Source organism: Erpetoichthys calabaricus, chromosome 5 (assembly GCF_900747795.2).
Source record: "Erpetoichthys calabaricus chromosome 5, fErpCal1.3, whole genome shotgun sequence".
Taxonomy (NCBI): domain Eukaryota; kingdom Metazoa; phylum Chordata; class Cladistia; order Polypteriformes; family Polypteridae; genus Erpetoichthys; species Erpetoichthys calabaricus.
The window spans coordinates 127,326,939-127,345,502 of record NC_041398.2 but is presented as its reverse complement, the minus strand read 5'-3'; the positions used below and the strand labels follow the sequence as shown (position 1 = coordinate 127,345,502).

General features: G+C 37.8%; 1 protein-coding gene across 3 annotated transcripts in view; it reads right to left on the bottom strand.

Annotated features, from left to right (window-relative positions):
• The window catches only part of adad1 (adenosine deaminase domain containing 1 (testis-specific)), a 151,886-nt gene that overhangs the window by 38,535 nt on the left and 94,787 nt on the right, over positions 1-18,564 (bottom strand). For all 3 annotated transcript variants that reach the window (XM_028802026.2, XM_028802027.2, XM_028802028.2), the window contains 4 exons: positions 18,341-18,464; positions 12,103-12,273; positions 8,870-9,102; positions 8,313-8,547 (listed from right to left, as the gene is read on the bottom strand). In XM_028802026.2, coding sequence (XP_028657859.2) covers positions 8,313-8,547; positions 8,870-9,102; positions 12,103-12,273; positions 18,341-18,464 — 763 coding nt within the window. The remainder of the gene's footprint in view (positions 1-8,312; positions 8,548-8,869; positions 9,103-12,102; positions 12,274-18,340; positions 18,465-18,564) is intronic.

Below are 18,564 nucleotides of genomic sequence, written 5' to 3'. Positions count from 1 at the left end.
CTCAGGGTGCACTGTTCCAATCCGATGTAATATTTGTCCACATATGCGAAAGCAGTATGGGCCATTGCCAGCTGGTGGCCTGATATTTACCCCGGTAGATGCAAAAGCAAACGAACTATTGTAGGATCTAACGCAGTCCATAATGTTTTTACTTTCGGGTACATTGTTAGATAGAAACATCTGTAGATATTCATATTTCATCTAAAGGAGGCAGTCTAACCTGACCCCTTTGACAACAATGTGTAAACTCATTAGTTGTATTGCCAGTTGTTTCTTCAGGGAATTTAAGTGAATGACAATGACAGCAAATGATATTCATTAATCCTAATGAATGTTCATTAATAGTGGACGCACTCAAAACCAAAAAGCCCTCAACCTGGGTGGGACGCTACAATACTTTCGAAATTTACTGCTTTCATATTGTGTACCTTTGTCTGCATGTGTATCGCACCATCGTTTGTTTGAACCTTTCGAATTCCACTGCTTTCATAATCTCTTATCTGCCTTTTTTTCTCTCCAATGCCTTTGGGTCTCTATTCTCCGTATTGTCCTTATACGCTTTCTATGCGCTGAGAGCACATGATTTGTGTGTACTATGTGCTTTTACACGAATGATTTTGACATGTTTTTTTTTGGAATTGTTGCAATTTCATTATTTTCACTTTTACTTTAAAGCTTCACTAAAAACAATCTTTTTTGGAGACACATTGTGACAACGCAACGTATAACCGCCTGTGAGTGAATATTGTTTCTGTTTCTGTAATAAATAATCTGAGTTTTTCTGTTTGTCCCTGTGATTTATTGATTGTCATAGCAAAAGCTAGTCTCACGGTAAACTGTAAACATTTTACTACGAATGGCATAGTACGATCTCCTTTGGTGTGTAATGTTACTCGCGGAATATATACATCACCTTTCTTTTTGCCTGTTAAAATTTGCATCGCTTCTCCGAGATCATCAATATACACCCGACCGAATTGTGTACTCTTTGAAATTTAACTTGTCGTTCCTTTAACTGTTGTGGGACCACAGATTCTCATAGCATATGGTCCATTATTGTGTAAATCCACGTTTTGTCCATTGAATGATGCGAATGCGAAAAGACTTTGTTGTCTACTCTTTTTTTCAGACCTCAATATGTCCTGGTATTTTTTCAATTACACCTGGTTCTGATGATTAATCACCTTTTGTTTGCGGTAATGCAATCGTTTCTATCTTTTCTTTGATACTGTAGTGACTGACATGACAAAGTGTCAGAACAGTTTTACCTGAACAATCGCTGACTTCCTAACCCCAAACAAAACTTTCTAGCACCCTCTCCAACGCCCCCCCTATTACCGCATGAAATCAATACCCCGCTATCAGTCCTCCGTGCTGTACTCCGCCTTCCCTCAATCGGACTTAACAGTCACTTAAAACCAAAAAGCTCTCAACCTGGGTGGGACGCTACAATACTTTCGAATTTTACTGCTTTCATATTCTGTACCTTTGTCTGCATGTGTATCGCGCCATCGTTTGTTTGAGCCTTTCGAATTCCACTGCTTTCATAATCTCTTATCTGCCTTTTTTTCTCTCCAGTGCCTTTGGGTCTCTATTCTCCATATTGTCCTTATACGCTTTCTATGCGCTGAGAGCACATGATTTGTGTGTACTATGTGCTTTTACACGATTGATTTTTTTTTGATCGGTGTGCTCTTATATATTCCGTACTATCTTTATGGACCTTTGCGGACCCCGCAGTGTCTTAACCCGTGCCTGCTTTGCTTCCGCAGTTTCTGATGCGCGTTGTAGGCGCCTGCGTTCATTGATCTTATCCAGGTTGGCTTGTGTGTGTACCATTGAGCTGTATTGTGTTTGAATTTGGTGTAAAGCGTTCAGCGGTTTGTACAATCCCAAGCAGCACATTATTCCTAACTTCACTCCGCAGTAGTGCCACTCACAATATGGCGGTTGTTTTATTTGCTGTTTCCGTTAGTTGAGCTGTACGCGCCTGCGCAGTACGTCTCATGGTCCCATCGCAGTGTACCTGCGTCCATGCTATCCGGTTTACCATTCTCGGTTAGTAATATGGATTCTGTACAGTGTTCATTAGCTAATGACAGGGGGTTAGGATGTCAGCTATGTGTGTAGGGCATAGCAAATTAACTCCATGATGAGAGGGGTGTGGGTGGAGATAATAGTGTTGTACTTACACGATTTGATAATGGGCAAAAAAATAGTTTATGAAGAAATAATAAATTCTTGAGTAACAATGAATATGTTCTAAGGTTAGGATTTAAAAACCTCCATGGGTCTAAAAAGTTCTGATCCATTATAAACTTAGTAATTATTGATGCAGTATTAGATGTTATCGTCGCTGTAGCTGAAGACCTATCGAGGTCTGGATTTAAAGCCTCCCGCCATTATAATTTTGAGTGCTGTCGCAGGAGGCAGGGGGAAGACCTGTCTGGGACACCTGGAAGGACCGGGAGGTGGTGTATTCGTCCTCTGGGCCACGAGGGGGCAACCGCCCTGGATCGGGAGAGGACCACAGGAGAGAAGCAAGGAGGCTCAAGCACGTTTGGGCCCGTGGCCACCGCCAGGGGGCGCTCCGAGCCTCAGGGAGCCCGGGGAACGTGTACTTCCGCCAGATGGAGGATAATCCTGCCAGGGACGCCCGGAGTGCTTCTGGGTGCAAGAGCAGCACTTCCGCCACACCAGGTAGTGCTGCTGGAAGAACATCAAGCACCTGGAGCACATCTGGGTGAAAATAAAAGGGGCAGCCTCTCTCCAATCAGAGAGCTAGATTCGAGAGTGGGAGCAGGACAAAGCTCCTGTGGAGAGAGGAAAGGCGGCCCACGGACAGACAGAGAGAAGCCCAAAGCAAAGGTGATCGGTGCGAGGAACACAGTGTGTTGTGCGAGACAGTGTTGTGTTTATTGGAAGGCAAATAAACGTGTGTGTTTTATAAAGATGCGGTGTCTGTCTGATGGTGTCCGGGCATGTCTCACAGTGCTCACATTAGGGATAGATGCAAATACGTTTTGGATGAAATCTCTATCGTCCACATTAGGTGTATAAATATTTATCAGAATCACTTTAGTATTAAACAAATAACCCATCACCATGACAGATCGCCCTTCAGGATCACATACTACTTCGGATGCTACAAATGAGACAGCTCTATGTATTATGATTCCCATACCCCTAGTTTTCTAAAGCTGGAGTGAAAAATGTGGCCAATCCAATCCCTTTGCATCTGTAAAAATACTATCTCGGCATTTTAACCTGTTTGTTGAGTGAATACTTTCTTTCTCTAGAGTTCTCTAGAGACCTCTGACACTCCAGTTCACAAAGTTCACTGTTTGGTCATAAAAATATTGCTTCTGAATTTTTATTGACATTTTGTAGTCTTATTTTTTTACATATAATAGCTTTGACCGACATTTCATATTATTGCCAGGTGGTATGGCTATGAAGCCTATTGTTGTGTTGGCATTAAAGGTTATTGGGGTAGAAAGGATAAATAAGAAATAGCAAAGTTCTCCTTCTCTCCCTAACCCCCCCTCCCCAATAACACCGCCCATTTTGCCTTTCAAAGCGAGGCAGACCACACATTATGAAGAACCGCTCCTCTGACATGTCAAGAGACACACAGCATGTCCAAAACAAAATGAACCTCACAGCAGCGGTGTTGAAAATGTTAAAATTGAGGTATCTTTTAAAAGTAAAGTCCCAATACAATAAACCTAGGGAATGATATTAAACAGTTCCCATGGAGTTTGACATAACGTATGATAGTACATTCCCAATACAATAAAATCAAGGATATGAAGTGGAGACAAAAAAAAATGTAATTTGCAAGTTATTTTGTGGTTGCCAAAAAATACATATATTCAATGAAAGAAATTTCAACATAATAATTTAGGAGGGAAAAAAGGCAATAGCTGAAAAAGAAACAGCATCTATAATTATGGCAAATGTTGCATTACAAATGGTCCAAGTTGCAAGTAGAATCTTCTTTGCCTTGCCTGAATACAGTATGACAGTATATCAAAAGGATGTCGGGATAATTCTGCTTAACTCTTTTTATGCTTCATTCGGAGAGCTAAAAATGCAAAACTGACTTTCAATATTCACTTTTAATTTGGCAGGGTACAAGAGGCTGTATCTGACATCAGACACTATTCAATACTGTAGTACGCGGCGCGTTTAATAGCTGTTGCAGGGGAGAAATCTGGGAAAATACAAATGTGGTTAATTTCAAATATAATCTACTCTTTCTGTCTGAGAAGGGACAAGAAGTTTTGTTAGGCTTGCGGTTTGTCAAAACAGACGATAAGACTTCTCAGTTTTGAGTTATTTCATCCACATATATGGTAGTCTGCGGAGATCTTGGCGTCCAATTTGAAGTCCTCTCCAGTTATTTTAGAGAATAGTTCAAATATCAATTTTACTGGGCTTGGACTGTCACATTTTTCAGGGAGTCCTTTGATTCTGATGTTGTCCCTTCTATATCCATCTATCTTCCAGCGTGGACAGTTTGTCAGCAAGCATTGTGCATTTAGATTTTTCCGCTGTTGCCTTCATGTCAGTGGTGGATATCGATAACATTTTCAAATACAAGTCATAAACATTTGCTTAACATCTTCAAACTGAACAGCGAATACTCTTATTTTACTCTCTAACTTGCTCGTATTTTCCTGTATTTTTTTCCATCAATTTTTCCTAGAATTTCAGTAAAGGCTGTAGTAGACTTAGTACTTAAAACATTTCACTAGGGGCCTCATGTATAAACGGTGCGTACGCACAGAAATGTTGCGTACGAACGTTTCCACGCTCAAATCGCGATGTATAAAACCTAAACTTGGTGTAAAGCCACGCACATTTCCATGGTACCTCATACCCCGGCGTATGCAATTTCTCTGCTCGGTTTTGCAGACTGGCGGCACCCAGCGTCAAAGCAGTGCTACTGTTCCTGTGTGGTCACCCTTTCTTTCTTAGATCCACATTCCTGACGCGGCTTTATAAATACACTAATAAACAATATGCAGTTAGTTTCAGTATAACGCATCTGATTGTAATTAACCTGCAGCAATATAATGGTCCAGGGAATAGCCATAGTATTCCAAATACCATAACTGCTTTAGCGTTGTTACTCTCACTGCATCTTCTTCTTTCAGCTGCTCCCATTAAGGGTTGCCACAGCAGATCATCTTTTTCCATATTACTCTCACTGCACCACTTGGAGTATTTATATCACTGTATCTGAGTGGGGAATCACAACAGCAGCTGATTGGAAAGAGAATTATCGGTATACAGCATGAAGCAGACGCTGCCTCAGCCACGGCAAAACGCTTCAGAGACCTTCCTGTATGGACTTCGCGATTTAGAAAACGTTTCATCCCAAGAACTATAAACGCACTCAATCAGTCCATCAAGTGCTCCTCGTAGAACTGTTTGTATTATAAGTACAATTACCTCACTGTAAACTTACACTACAGTTATAATATTGCACAACCTGCGCCACTTTATAAAGCGCGTATTTACATATGATGACGATATAAATTTTAAGATGAAATGCAGCAAAAAAAGTTGATTATATTATACAGATAAAACTTTAACTTCATTTAAATAATCTGTATTGTTAATTATTAAACATGTGAGGACACGGTGCCGCAGGCTAGCTAGTTCAGGGATTGTTCCTGCATTGCGTTGTATTCTTGCTGGTGCTGACACAACACTGGAAGGATAGACAGATAGAATAATTAAACATGTACTACGAAGATATTTCAATGTTCCTTAAAAGTTTTGAAGAATCTGCGTTCTAAGCTTACAAATGGCTTCACGTCTATTACAGAGCTGATTGTGTGGCGATTGGGTATTTGGAGAGAGAAAAGTAAGGGCAGGAATTGGAGGTTAGTACGTTTGAAAGAGACAGTACTTCTGTAATAAATTATTTCATCGAAGGTTGCGCATGGCGCAGCAAGCCTCTTGTGTGAGACATGAACAAGCACTGCGCCACTGTGTTCCCATGTTTAATAACATGCTTTAACTCCTATCATCATGAAAAAGATATCACGTATACATCTCAGTATTTTAATTATTCAGAGAGCTGTAATATCACGAATGTAATGGATTATGTGTCCTGTCGGAGAAAAAGAAAGCCCGTTTAAGAAGCAGGTAGTGATTCACACACATAGAAGATCAAACACAGAACAAAGCATTTAATGTGCCACTTTAGTTACAATGGGATTGGAGAAACTAGTAAATTAAACGATTTTAAGATGAAGTTTATGATGTTCTACTTTAATGGCAAAATAAACTACGTGATTAAAGTGGAAATTTCTAGATTAAAGTTGACATTTCGTGCTTTTTTTCCCCACTGTGTGCTTATTTTTTTTGTCTGTACCCTAATAAGCTTTCATATGACACTCAGACGGTGGGCTACGACTCGCCATTTCACGGCGACTTTGATATGTGATTTCTTTTTTATTTCGGGTACTGTGCGACTTTGTGAACTTGAGCTTTCGAGTTTCTCTGACACTCTGTCACTCGATCAACTTCATTTTGTTGATTATACCACTGTTTAAATAACAAATAGTACGTTTTTCCTTTGCCTCCACTTGGTATTCGCTGAAATTCTTATATTTTCCCCTGTGCTTTTCCTATTGTCTTTTCACAGAAGGCTATTTATATTGATTTGTATATTCAAAGTGGAGTAATTCTGGGAGGAGTTGGGGCGGGACAGAAGGCGCGTGCACGTGCGTTTCATTTCACGCTGATTGGGATTTATGTAGCGGAAGAACGTGTAAGTTTGCGTAAGTACAGATTCCTGCATCTGGATTTTTCTGTGTGTATGCACATTCCCGCTTTTGTGCTTACGCCATGTTATAGTGTGAGTTCTACGCACAGCGTTATACATGAGGCCCCAGGTCTTTTATATCCTGACACTGTTTCTCATTCTTCTTGTGTAGGTCCTTTTTTCTTGCGTTATATCATTCTTTACATCATTTATGCCCCCACCCCATGTGCGGCAATCATTTAATTAAGCTTGGAAAGTGCATTTCAGTCTTCTCCATGCTCAGTAGGCAGGTTTGCAAGTCTGGTTAGGGTTGATTAATAAAGTATCTATCTATCTATCTATCTATCTAATGCAACTGATTCATGGGGTTTGAAAGGGCCATACTCAGTTCCAATAAATTTTCCTGAAATCGAGAAATCCTCCTTGCGGGCCTCACTGCAGTTTCACTCCTACTTTCGTTTTCGGCCGGAGCCAATGCTGCAGAGTCTAGTCCTGGCAGAGACTGATTTTGACTTTGATGAAAGTTTAGCTGCCTTATCCCTTTCTTTCTGAACCCTATATTTGCTGTTCATGCTTATTTATACTCATGTATAAGGAAAATACAGGATACCTTGGGATGATAGGAAAAAAAAAAGAAGATAAAATAATACCGCTACTAATGGAGCTCAGCTCTATCCGTCCATCTCACACAAAGGATGAGACCTCAGAATTCAATGTGTAACTATTGTCATCAGTTCCATCATCAATGAAGGTAAGTGTGCCTGTACCTGTGGCAGCAATACATGCCTAACCCATAACACGCCTAAAACCATGGTTAACAAAGGAGGTGGAATGCTTTGGATCTTGGGCAGTTCCTTTTTGTCTTCACACTTTACTTTTCCCAGAATTCTGCATTCTCTTTCAAGTACTTTTTCACAAACTATAATCTGGCCATCATGTTTCTGTGGCTAACTAGTAGTTTGAATCTTGCAGTGTGGTCTCTGCATTTCTGCTCATGAAGTCTTCTGCAGATAGTGGTTTCTGACAAAATCTGTCTCCTGAAGAATGTTTCTGATCCATTGGACAGGCGTTTTAGGCTTTTTTTTTTTTACCATGGTGAGGATTCTTCTTTCATCATCAGTGGAGGTCTTCCTTGGCCTCCCATTCCCTTTGTGATTTTTTAGCTCACCAGTGTGTTCTTTTTTCTTAATGACATTCCACAGAGTTAATTCAGGTAATCCTGTGGTTTTACTGATGTCTCTAACAATTTTATTCTTGTTTTTCAGCCTCATAATGGCTTCTTTGACTATAATTGGCATTGTTATTTCCACATGGTGAGACTGAAATGTATGCATTTGCAAAGAAGTATCTGCATAAAGATTAGTAAAAAAAATAGCTTTTTGTGACCTAGCAGTTTAATGGCTGTTAACTACGTTTGAGAATTAAAACACTATTCTAGACAATAAACAAATGCACACAAAAGGGCAAAGGCATGTTTTTCCTTCAGTTTAGTGTAGTTAAAATCATTATTTTAAATATGAAAAAGTACCTTTCCACTGATTTACCAATTTTACCATCCACAACTTCCAGAGATAGGTCACCTTGGATCCAATTTAAACCAATGAACTTCTGTGCAGGTTTTACTCTGTGGGGGAAAACTGCAGGTACTATGCTAATATGAGGTCTATAGACACAGTAGTACAAGGGTAGCTTTGATGTGATTCCATCAACTCTTTGCTTAAGTGCGATTTCCATACCTCCAACATCATTACAGTCTACACCTCCTAAAAACAATCAAAAATAACAGTTACTTAAACATTGGGAAAACACTGGCAATATGACATTTGTTGCATTGACCTTTTATAAAAACATCCACTTTTTTTTACTGCACTGACTAATTCAAGATGTTGCGCAAATCTTAATCTAATGTGCTTAAAACCTCAACTAAACATGATGCTGTGTCTGGAAAATTATTTTAAAATATAGTCAGCACATTAGGTTACGTTACATATTCAATCAGTATGTAGAACATATGTATACTGATTTAGAAAAGAGAGACAGAAAATATTTTGCATTAGATTTTACTGAAGGGTTTTATTTACGTACCTATTATAATATTGCTTATATAAACTGGCTCAATGAAATGGCTAAGCAAAGCTCCTTGAAAGCCAAGTACTTCCCACTGAGTCAGCTTGTCAATGCCAGATATACTCATTAATTTAGTATCCACTTGATTAAACTGGCAGGAAAATACAGAGAACAAATTTCCTTCCACATTTACATGCAATCCCAACTGGTTGTTCAGTTCGTAAGTTGCTGCTGAGTGTGGGTTCAATCTCCTAAATGGAAAGGGGAAAAAAGTAAACTCGGTTCATATTAAACTTATTCAACTAGTGATTTTTATATACAAAAAAAAACCAAAAAAAAAAACCTGCAACAATGAAAATTATATAAAGAGCTGATTAAACTATATGGTTTCTTTATGGGTTAATTTCTGGAATTACCTTCAAAATTATTTTTTATTTATTGGTTCTCGGAGCAATGTCAGTGAAAGCACCGTCTTAAAAGATAAGATTATCATGTGTTCTATCAAAAAATTTCAACACACAATTATTTTGTCTGCTTCAAGATTAGTAAATTGCAAAGGTAACATTATAGATGGCATCATACTACATGACTTTTTCAGCCTTTATTTAGATAATCTTAGTAAACTGTAAACAGTTGTGGCACAAACCCATGACCACCAGTTGTGCAGTGTGACTTTCTAGCACCCTAGTCACATCACTCTACTTTCATAGCGTCTTTCTTTTATGTGCACCCTGTCGTGGCTACAGAGTTGCAGAAATGCTGCATTTAAATATGACAACACCAGTACACATCTATCTAGGGATGTTAAAAGTATGGAAATATTAACAAGTACTGATTTTAACATTTTAAAATGACTTTAATACTCAAACTTTATTGTATTGGTTCTACAGCCTAAACTATAAATGCACTTACAGTTTGCCATGGCTTGAGTTTTAACCCATTTCTATCCACTTACAGGTGTTAATAAGATGACACCTTAAGCAGGTCTGAGCCTTCACCAGCACACTTAAGTGACAAAGAGTGCAGCCAGAGTGACATCTGGAAATATTTTGACTTTTTGGCAAACGGGGATGGAAAAAAACAATATATATAAGCCTGTATGCAAGATTTGCAAGCTAGTCAAATACAAAAAAAATATGAGGGTATATTATTTCTAATTTACAAAAACAGTAAGTTGCAAGTAGGGATGTGATGTGTGTTTTTTATATAAACACATCAAGATGTGGAGCTTCAATCAATTTTACCCGTGGGTCACTTTTATTCTGTCCTGTTCATTCAGGAGCAACACTCTTTAGCACTAGAGCTCTGCTGTTCTCTTGTGTTACTTTCTTCTTTTTTATTATGTCACTTTTTCTAACCTGCATAATCCAGTCCAGTGTCACTGGGGGTACTGGCGCTTACCTCAACCAGGATAGGGAAAAAGCAGGAACAAACCCTGGACAGGGCACCAGTCCATTTCAGTATTTTATTATGTGCAGTTTTAAAATTATATTTCATCACATTTACTACATAATGTAAAGCACTATAACTTTTCAGTGCTTAACTGCATAAACAGTGACTCTACTCCTTTGTTTGCACATAAATATCTGGCTGTGCTTCAGATAGATAGATAGATAGATAGATACTTTATTAATCCCAAGGGGAAATTCACAATTTCAAAAATTCAGGGCTAATTTGTAGCTCAACAACAGCATGCCTCACAGAAGAGCATTTTAATATGCTAGCCTTTCTTGAAAAAAAATGTGGAATTAACATAGACATATTATTTACTTACACAAAATCAAACGTGCACTGTTTGCATTTATGCAAAGCCTTCAAGTGTACTAATGATCTGTGTATTACTTTTCTGAACAATTGTTAAAAAAAGACCACATTATTTTTTTTTACTTGAACGTTTATTTAATATTTGTTTTAATATATTTATGCATACTGTTTACAAACAATTGAAAAAATCCGCTTTTCTGCCTCTCTCCACTCTTTTACCATTATCTCCCTCCTGATCCTGTCACTCGGCTCTCTAGGGAAGTGTACTGAGTAATCACAATCTGCTTTTTCCCAAGACTCCACCCCCCACAGTTCATGCAACAGTGAAACACGTCACAGTATCATCCTAACGTGGGACGTATAACAAAGCCATGCCTAATCTCAGATGTGGGGATTTAAAACGAACCTATGTTCCATCTGTGTGCAGTAGACACTGTATTAATGTGTGTTAGTTACTGTTATCACTTGTTATTGGTTTGTGCACTGATAACTTTGATTGCATTGATAGTTCTTTCAGTTAAATGCACTTTGTAATGTGCCTGGACCATATCTGACCAAAATGTTATTGCTAACACTGTACACTACTTCTGGGGACCCGGGTTCACTTCCCGGGTCCTCCCTGCGTGGGAGTTTGCATGTTCTCCCCCCGTGTCTGCGTGGGTTTCCTCCGGGCGCTCCGGTTTCCTCCCACAGTCCAAAGACATGCAGGTTAGTGGATTGGCGATTCTAAATTGGCCTAGTGTGTGCTTGGTGTGTGGGTGTGTTTGTGTGTGTCCTGCGGTGGGTTGGCACCCTGCCCAGGATTGGTTCCTGCCTTGTGCCCTGTGTTGGCTGGGATTGGCTCCAGCAGACCCCCGTGACCCTGTGTTTGGATTCAGCGGGTTGGACAATGGATGGATGGATGGATGTACACTACTTTGTTTTATGCACTTTTTTGGAGGTATTTGTGAAATAAACACCCGTTTGTTTGAATCTGGGACTGTCTTGGTCTGTTTTGTGTTGGGGTTTCTTTTTAAACTCCATAAAGATTATGTATTTTCCTCAAATTACTGCATATTATGTTTAATAAGTACCAATATAGCTAATTGTTTGTTTCAATTATTAATCATTAAGTCATTTATTATTATTTGAACAATCAAGAAAATTTGCTAGAATTTTCCCCTAGTGTATCAGTTTTAAATAGGACCATTTTATTTTCCTGGGTATTTACACACATTGTGGCAAAAATGTAACAATTCTGCACTATTAGACAAATACATTGGCATATGTTTATGTAAAACACAAAAAAAAACACACTGTACAATAGGTACTAGAACATATAATAAAAAATTATATTACAAAAAAAAAAAAAAAAAGACTTTTGTAGTAGCCTTCAATTAGCCCTCAATAACTAAACAGGGTATTGTAGATGTTTAATTTTTTGCAGTTTTAAATGCTGCAATTAAATTGAGCATTTTTACAAATATAATTTAAGACAATTCACTTACATCTGCAAATGAAATTGAGAAGTTCCTTTTGGCAGCTGATTCAGGTAAAGATGAACAGTAATGTTAGGTTTGAGACATAGTAGCTTGGTAGTATTGTCTGGCTGAAAAATAGATTTCTCCACCACTGAGCTATTTCTACTGTAGAAAAGTAAGAGTTGCCTGTAAAAATAACTGAAAAAGGAAGAATTTGTTAATTACATCAACATATATCAAAATATGAAATACTAGGTATACAAAAGTATACTAGTTCTTTAAAATGTAATATAAAGTCTTTTAAATGTCTCAACACAGACACAAATATATTCAGGAATAATTTTCAGAAAAATCACATTTTGAATATTCTGAAATTTACAATGGATTGAGAAAGTATTTAGACAGCTTCACTTTCTGCACACATCATTGTTTGGTAGATTTCATTTTAACTTGATCTTTTTGTCTATCAATCTATACTCAATAACTCGAATGAAAACATGTTTTCAGAAAGGTTTGCTAATAAAAAGTCAACAACTGAAGTCACTTGTTAACATAAACATTAAAGTTTTAATTAGGGCTGGGAATCAATTAAAAAAATTAATTAATTGCATAAATGCATGTACTTAATCGTGATTAATCTCATCTAACATAAAAATATGTAACTATAAAATTAATACATAAATCATGAAGTAAATACACACTGAACCACAAAATTTATGTAGAATCAACACAAAGGAATTAAAAAAAATAGCATAGTTTAAACAATAACCTTAAACCTGAACATGCAACATGAAAACAATGCCAATGTATTACTTCTCAAATTGGCATAGCATATGAGACACAGACAAGCAAAAAAAACTACCAACACGACTGTTGACTTTGAATGTTCTGCTAAAGACTGACTGAATTGAAAGAATGTTCATTTCTTAAATGGGCATACATTGAAACGTGTTAAAACTGCACAAATACTATTCTCAATTGTTCATCCCATCAATGATTTAAAATTATACTCTACACCAGTGCTAGGTCTGCGAACAGCAATCTTCAAGCTGCTTTTATGCCGCCCCTGTCCCACCCCATTAGATAGTTTAGCATGTTGAAGAGATTTACTGCTATTGTGGTTGGTAGTATCATGGTGTACCTTAGGATTTTTTGGGTTACAAAAACGTACCACCACAGAAAAACAATCGGAAAACAGTTGTACACCTTTGCTCCTGCCACGCTAAAAAAGATCTGCATAACTGCTGTCTCACTTAAAAACTGACACTGTGCATTACTTGGGTGGTTATGTTCTGTTCTTTGGATAAATTAGTGAAGATACTGCAAACTGGAATAATGGAGTAAGGATAAACATTACACTTCTATTTTGTATACAGGCAGTCCCCGGGTTACGTACGAGATAGGGACTGTAGGTTTGTACTTAAGTTGAATTTGTATGTAAGTCTGAACAGGTACATTACTTTAATAAATGTTATTGTTGACCAACTGCAACCAAATGCTCAGCCAATGAATGATGGAGTTTCACCTCTTTCTGACCTTTTTATTATTTCTACTTTATTTTCAATGGTAATGGTTTTTCTCTTCTTTACTGTAGCACCAGCACTTGCATCAGATTTGTGTTTCAGAGACATTCTTGTGGGGTGAAGATAAAAGTTTAAGATGAGCTCTTCTGTACAGCACTGTACATGCTATCATGGCAGATCAGGCACCATTCGTCAACATGTCTGATGTATAGGGTGGTCCAGATCTAATTAATTTTCATTACGCTATAACTTATTCAGATTTTTACATAGAAAATCACCCAAAAAATCACGGACCATCGAGAAGTGTGCAAACTGATGACACAAAGAATCGTCTTCGCGCTGAACTGGAATCGTCCCCGCATAAATCAAAGTCATCCAGACGATCTGAATCTACAGAATTAGATCTGGACCACCCTGTACTGACAACAGCCAACTTCCTGCTATGTGAGATAACAGTACAAGCAGGCTTGCCATTGAGAATGAATGGGGGCAGCGAGGGGTGGTTCATCACCAGCCCACATCACAGTCACCTCCACTACAGTATGCTGCCTGCAGTGTCCCGCCGCACCACTGCCTCCATTCAACACGCAGCCATCCAAGGCACACTACAATGCTACCCCCCGCCTCTCCGTTCACCCTCAATGGCCTCCGTTCAGCCACAACAGGGTTGCCACTTGCAGCGGGGGGTGGGCAGTGAAACCACTTGCCGCCGGGAGCCACCCAACGGACACTACACTGCGCAAGCAGTGAAATCGACCCTCTCCAGCCTCCATCCAGCCACCGCTTGCAGCATCCCTGGGCCGAAGATGACAGAGCGGCAGTTACTGAGGCGCATGTGTCACAGCTGCAGCCTTGTTCTATGTTGTAGGTCGGGTGTCCATAACCTGGGGACTACCTGTACTTTTTTCTTTATATTAGGACAGTCATCACTGTAAGCTACATGGAGGACCAATGAGTTAAATACTGAGGTACTAGAGAATTATTTTGATTTTAGTGACACTCAAATATAACTTATTTAGCCCTTGTGATACAACACTGAATCGATCTTCTTACAGAAACATGAACTGAAATAAAAATATGTAATTTTACCTTTGCAGCTTTTCTCTAACATTGCTCAGGACTACCATAACCCCCTTTCCTCTTACTCCCCTGCACCTATGTCAGTATGTATAAATAAAGAAAATGAACACCACTGCTATGTATTGACATGTCGCGTATTGTTGTGGACAGCATAATAAGAAATTTTACACTTTGAAGTGAAAATGTTATTTAAAAAAATATTTAAAGGTAGTATATAAATACATTACTGGATGAGAATGTAATTCTGAAAGTACACACTTAACAGTTTCGTATTGTTACGTAATGTTAAAAAAAAAAATTTACACGAAAATGCTGCCTTGACCAAATGACTGCCAGAGGCATTTGTCTCGTTGCTAGCCCTGGATGGGACAATATTTAACACGTTAAACAGGCCATATTAATCACCAAAATAAACAGGTTAACTTTCCTAGTCCTAGTTTTAATACTTTAGCAAAATAATTAAAGTTTTAAATATATCAGATAAAGATGATAATGAAACTGATTATTAGATTATATAATTTATTACTACTTGAATTTGCCATATTAAGTTGGTCTCACACTACACAACTTTTTTAGTGGTTTTAAGTCATAGCCTTCATTTAGAAAAATCTAAGTGAGTTGTGGCACATGTCAAGACTGCCATTTGTATAGTACGACATCCTCGGCGCATCAGTCATAGTGGACTATAACATGCCCCAAGGAAAAAAAATCAAACAGGTTTGATTGTTTAAGTGGCAGGGGTAAACTCTTACATGTGTGAGAACTGACAACCAATAAGAGCTTCTCTCACTGCAGAAGGAAAGGAGGAGTTCTTGATGAAGACAGCTATGCATGTCTGATTGCTTGTGTTCTGTTTTACCATGACAGAATGTTAAGCTGTCTTAGAATATGTGATGATTTTGTGATGCTTTGGAAATTTAAAGCTGTAGTGAAAAGCCGAGAGGGTAGTTGTATAATCTGTCATTCCCTGCAATTTTGCAACTATCAAATTTCATATGCTGTCTAGCTCTAAGTCATGTAGTGTGCTGCCATCCTTTGGAAAGGAAAACCTGCAATACTGCAAATATCTAGAAACATCAATGGTTTGTTGACTGGAGAAAATTAATACTCTTAAGTCCTTTACGTTTTTCTTTCATTTCTTTAAAAAATGACTAATGATGAACAGAGATACAGACTGTCCCCTTTTTATTTATCTTACCGACAATTTATTTGTCTCTCTATTATAAAAAAAAAATCCTGGAGAGAAACGGTAGGGCATCGAGACATGATCTTCACGTTAAGATCATGGAAGACAGTTAAAAGACCCGCGAGGACCTTAAACATGAGACATTGTGCCAAGAGATTGACCCAGGACCGTCTCATGGTGACATAGAACATGAGATTCTTGCAAGACATGCCCTACTTACAATCAATATCAAATAAGACAACGGGGCAGCAAAACATTCAGTCTTGTGAGGGATGTGCGCACACACAGATCCAGGGCTCTCAGCGCATATAAAGCATGTAAGGACAATATGTTATAAATGAAATGTCGACAACTAAGCGACGAAAAAAGCATTGCAGAGAAAAGAAACTTAAAAGCGTTGGAGAGAAAAAATGAGCAAAAAAGAAAAAATAATCTAGGTGCAAATTCAGAAAATAAGGAAAGTAATTATCAACCCGTAACAAGTGGAATTGAAACAAAGCACATCCAATCGGGCTCAGAATTAAAAGACAGAGTAAAAGACAAAGTAGAACTTCATAAAGACGTTCACAAACATTGGCGCTATACACATACAGAGCAGAATATGAAAGCAGTGGAATTCGAAAGGCTCAAAAAAAAAAAGTATGCGCGATACAAATGTGGAGAAAGTTAAAGAATATGAAAGTAGGGAAATTAGAAAGTATAAAAAAAAGAAAGTAATTAAATTAAATTATTACTCAAAAAAGGGAAAATAATCACCACGGACCAGGTGTCATTGAAAAAAAAGCAGGACAAAGCAAGGTCAGAAATAAAAGACAGAGTAGAAAACAAAGTAAAACGTCATAAAGAGGTTACAAAACAAAGGGGCCAAACACATGCAGAGCAGGTTAGAGATAATGAAAACTGGAATTCTAAAGACTCAAAAAAAACGTAGGCACAAAACACATGTAGAGCAAGATACAGAATATGAAAGCAGAAAAAAATGACAGTGTCAAAAAAAAGACAGTAAACATCGCATTAGCGCAAAAAAAAGAAATTATTACTCGGAGAAATAACTAAAAGGCGAATAGAGATTGAATATATGGACACAGGTGATATGTCAGAAATATGTAAATATTGTAAGGCTTTTAAGTTTAAGTCAGAGAATTTCTAAAATGTGTTTTACCTCACATGCATTTATTGGTTACTTTGCAAAAAAAATTATTAACTGCAGATGATGTAGATCGCTTTGTCTGTGCTGAAATTCCAAACAGAGAAACCTATCCTGAATTATGGTACAAAGTCATTAAACACATGTCTCACTGACCTCATTTAAAAGATTCAGCATATTGGGACTCGAAATATTCCAAATATTGTTTTTACATAAGTTCTGAAATAAAAGTGAAACTAATGAAATAGCAACAATTCAAAGAAAAAAAAAATCTTAAAAGTGTGTATCTGGAAAACCAAACATGGGGGTTGGCGAGCGAAGCGAGCAGGGGACAAAGCCCCCTAGTTTAAGAAAAAACAAACCACAATTAAAAATACAGAAAATATCTGTTTTGTATTGTATTTTTTCAATAGTAAAACTGTTATTATGTGTAATATGTAAATCCCATAAAGTTAACATAAATACAGTAGGAAATGCATGTCTAGTGTCCACTGTTAAACTGATGCAGATTTTGTACACATCCTTCATGTAACATGTTTTAAGACAGTCACTAACACAGTCACTAACACAGAACCCGATGTTGCACTCAGGGCAGTAGAATCATCTTTCTTTGCACACTTTTCTAATAATTTTTCTGCTGCTAGTGCACGAGTGGGTAAAATGTCAGTGCTTGAACTGCACAACTGATGTCACCCATTGTGTTATTGTACACTACTACAGTATAAGGCTTAGTGACTCTGTATTTCCCCTGACACCAATGACTATCACATTGTTATCACTATTGCTTAATTCAAATAACATTTCCCTTTTAGTATGTTCTAAAGCTTGCTTTACAGCTTCTTGTTTACACGTCATTGTGTTTTAGTTGAAATCTTTGCTCCACTCATGACAATCAATATACACATTAATAATGAATTACCTTAGAGTCCCAAAACACATAGAAATATTCATGATTTTTGGCAGTATTATGTTATTTCATCCAGCAGATAGCAGAGGAATACAGTCCTGAGAGTTATTTGGGCTTAACACTGTAAAGTGGATCATTACACATCACCCCCAAGTCTGACTCAGGAAGAGCCATGTTTAGATAGAATTCTAAGTGTCAGACACAAGGTTAATGCCAAGGAGGTTAAGAGTATTACAGATCCAAATCGTATTAGGGATGTAAACTAAGGCTGACTCAAAAAGTATCCGCAGCAAATGGAGCCTTATATTTAAGTAGCTGGTTGGATCAAAACCAAGAGCCACTTAAGACACTGTAGACATCTGGTGTGAAAGAAAACATATTAAAGGTAAAATGTTATTTTTAATTTAATATAGTACATTTACCGAAGAAGGGAGCGTCTTGCTGTTACAACAGCATGGGAGTCATGAACTATCCGTCCATTTCCAGTAACATTTTCACTAGTGTTACAGGTTTCAGTTCCCAATGCCACAACTTCACATACTGTAGCTGGATTAATAAATAAAGAAAAAAAATGTTTCAGATTCCTTGTAAGTATGCAGTAATGTTCCTACTGTTTGTAAATGGCATTTGTATAAGAAGAATGCTA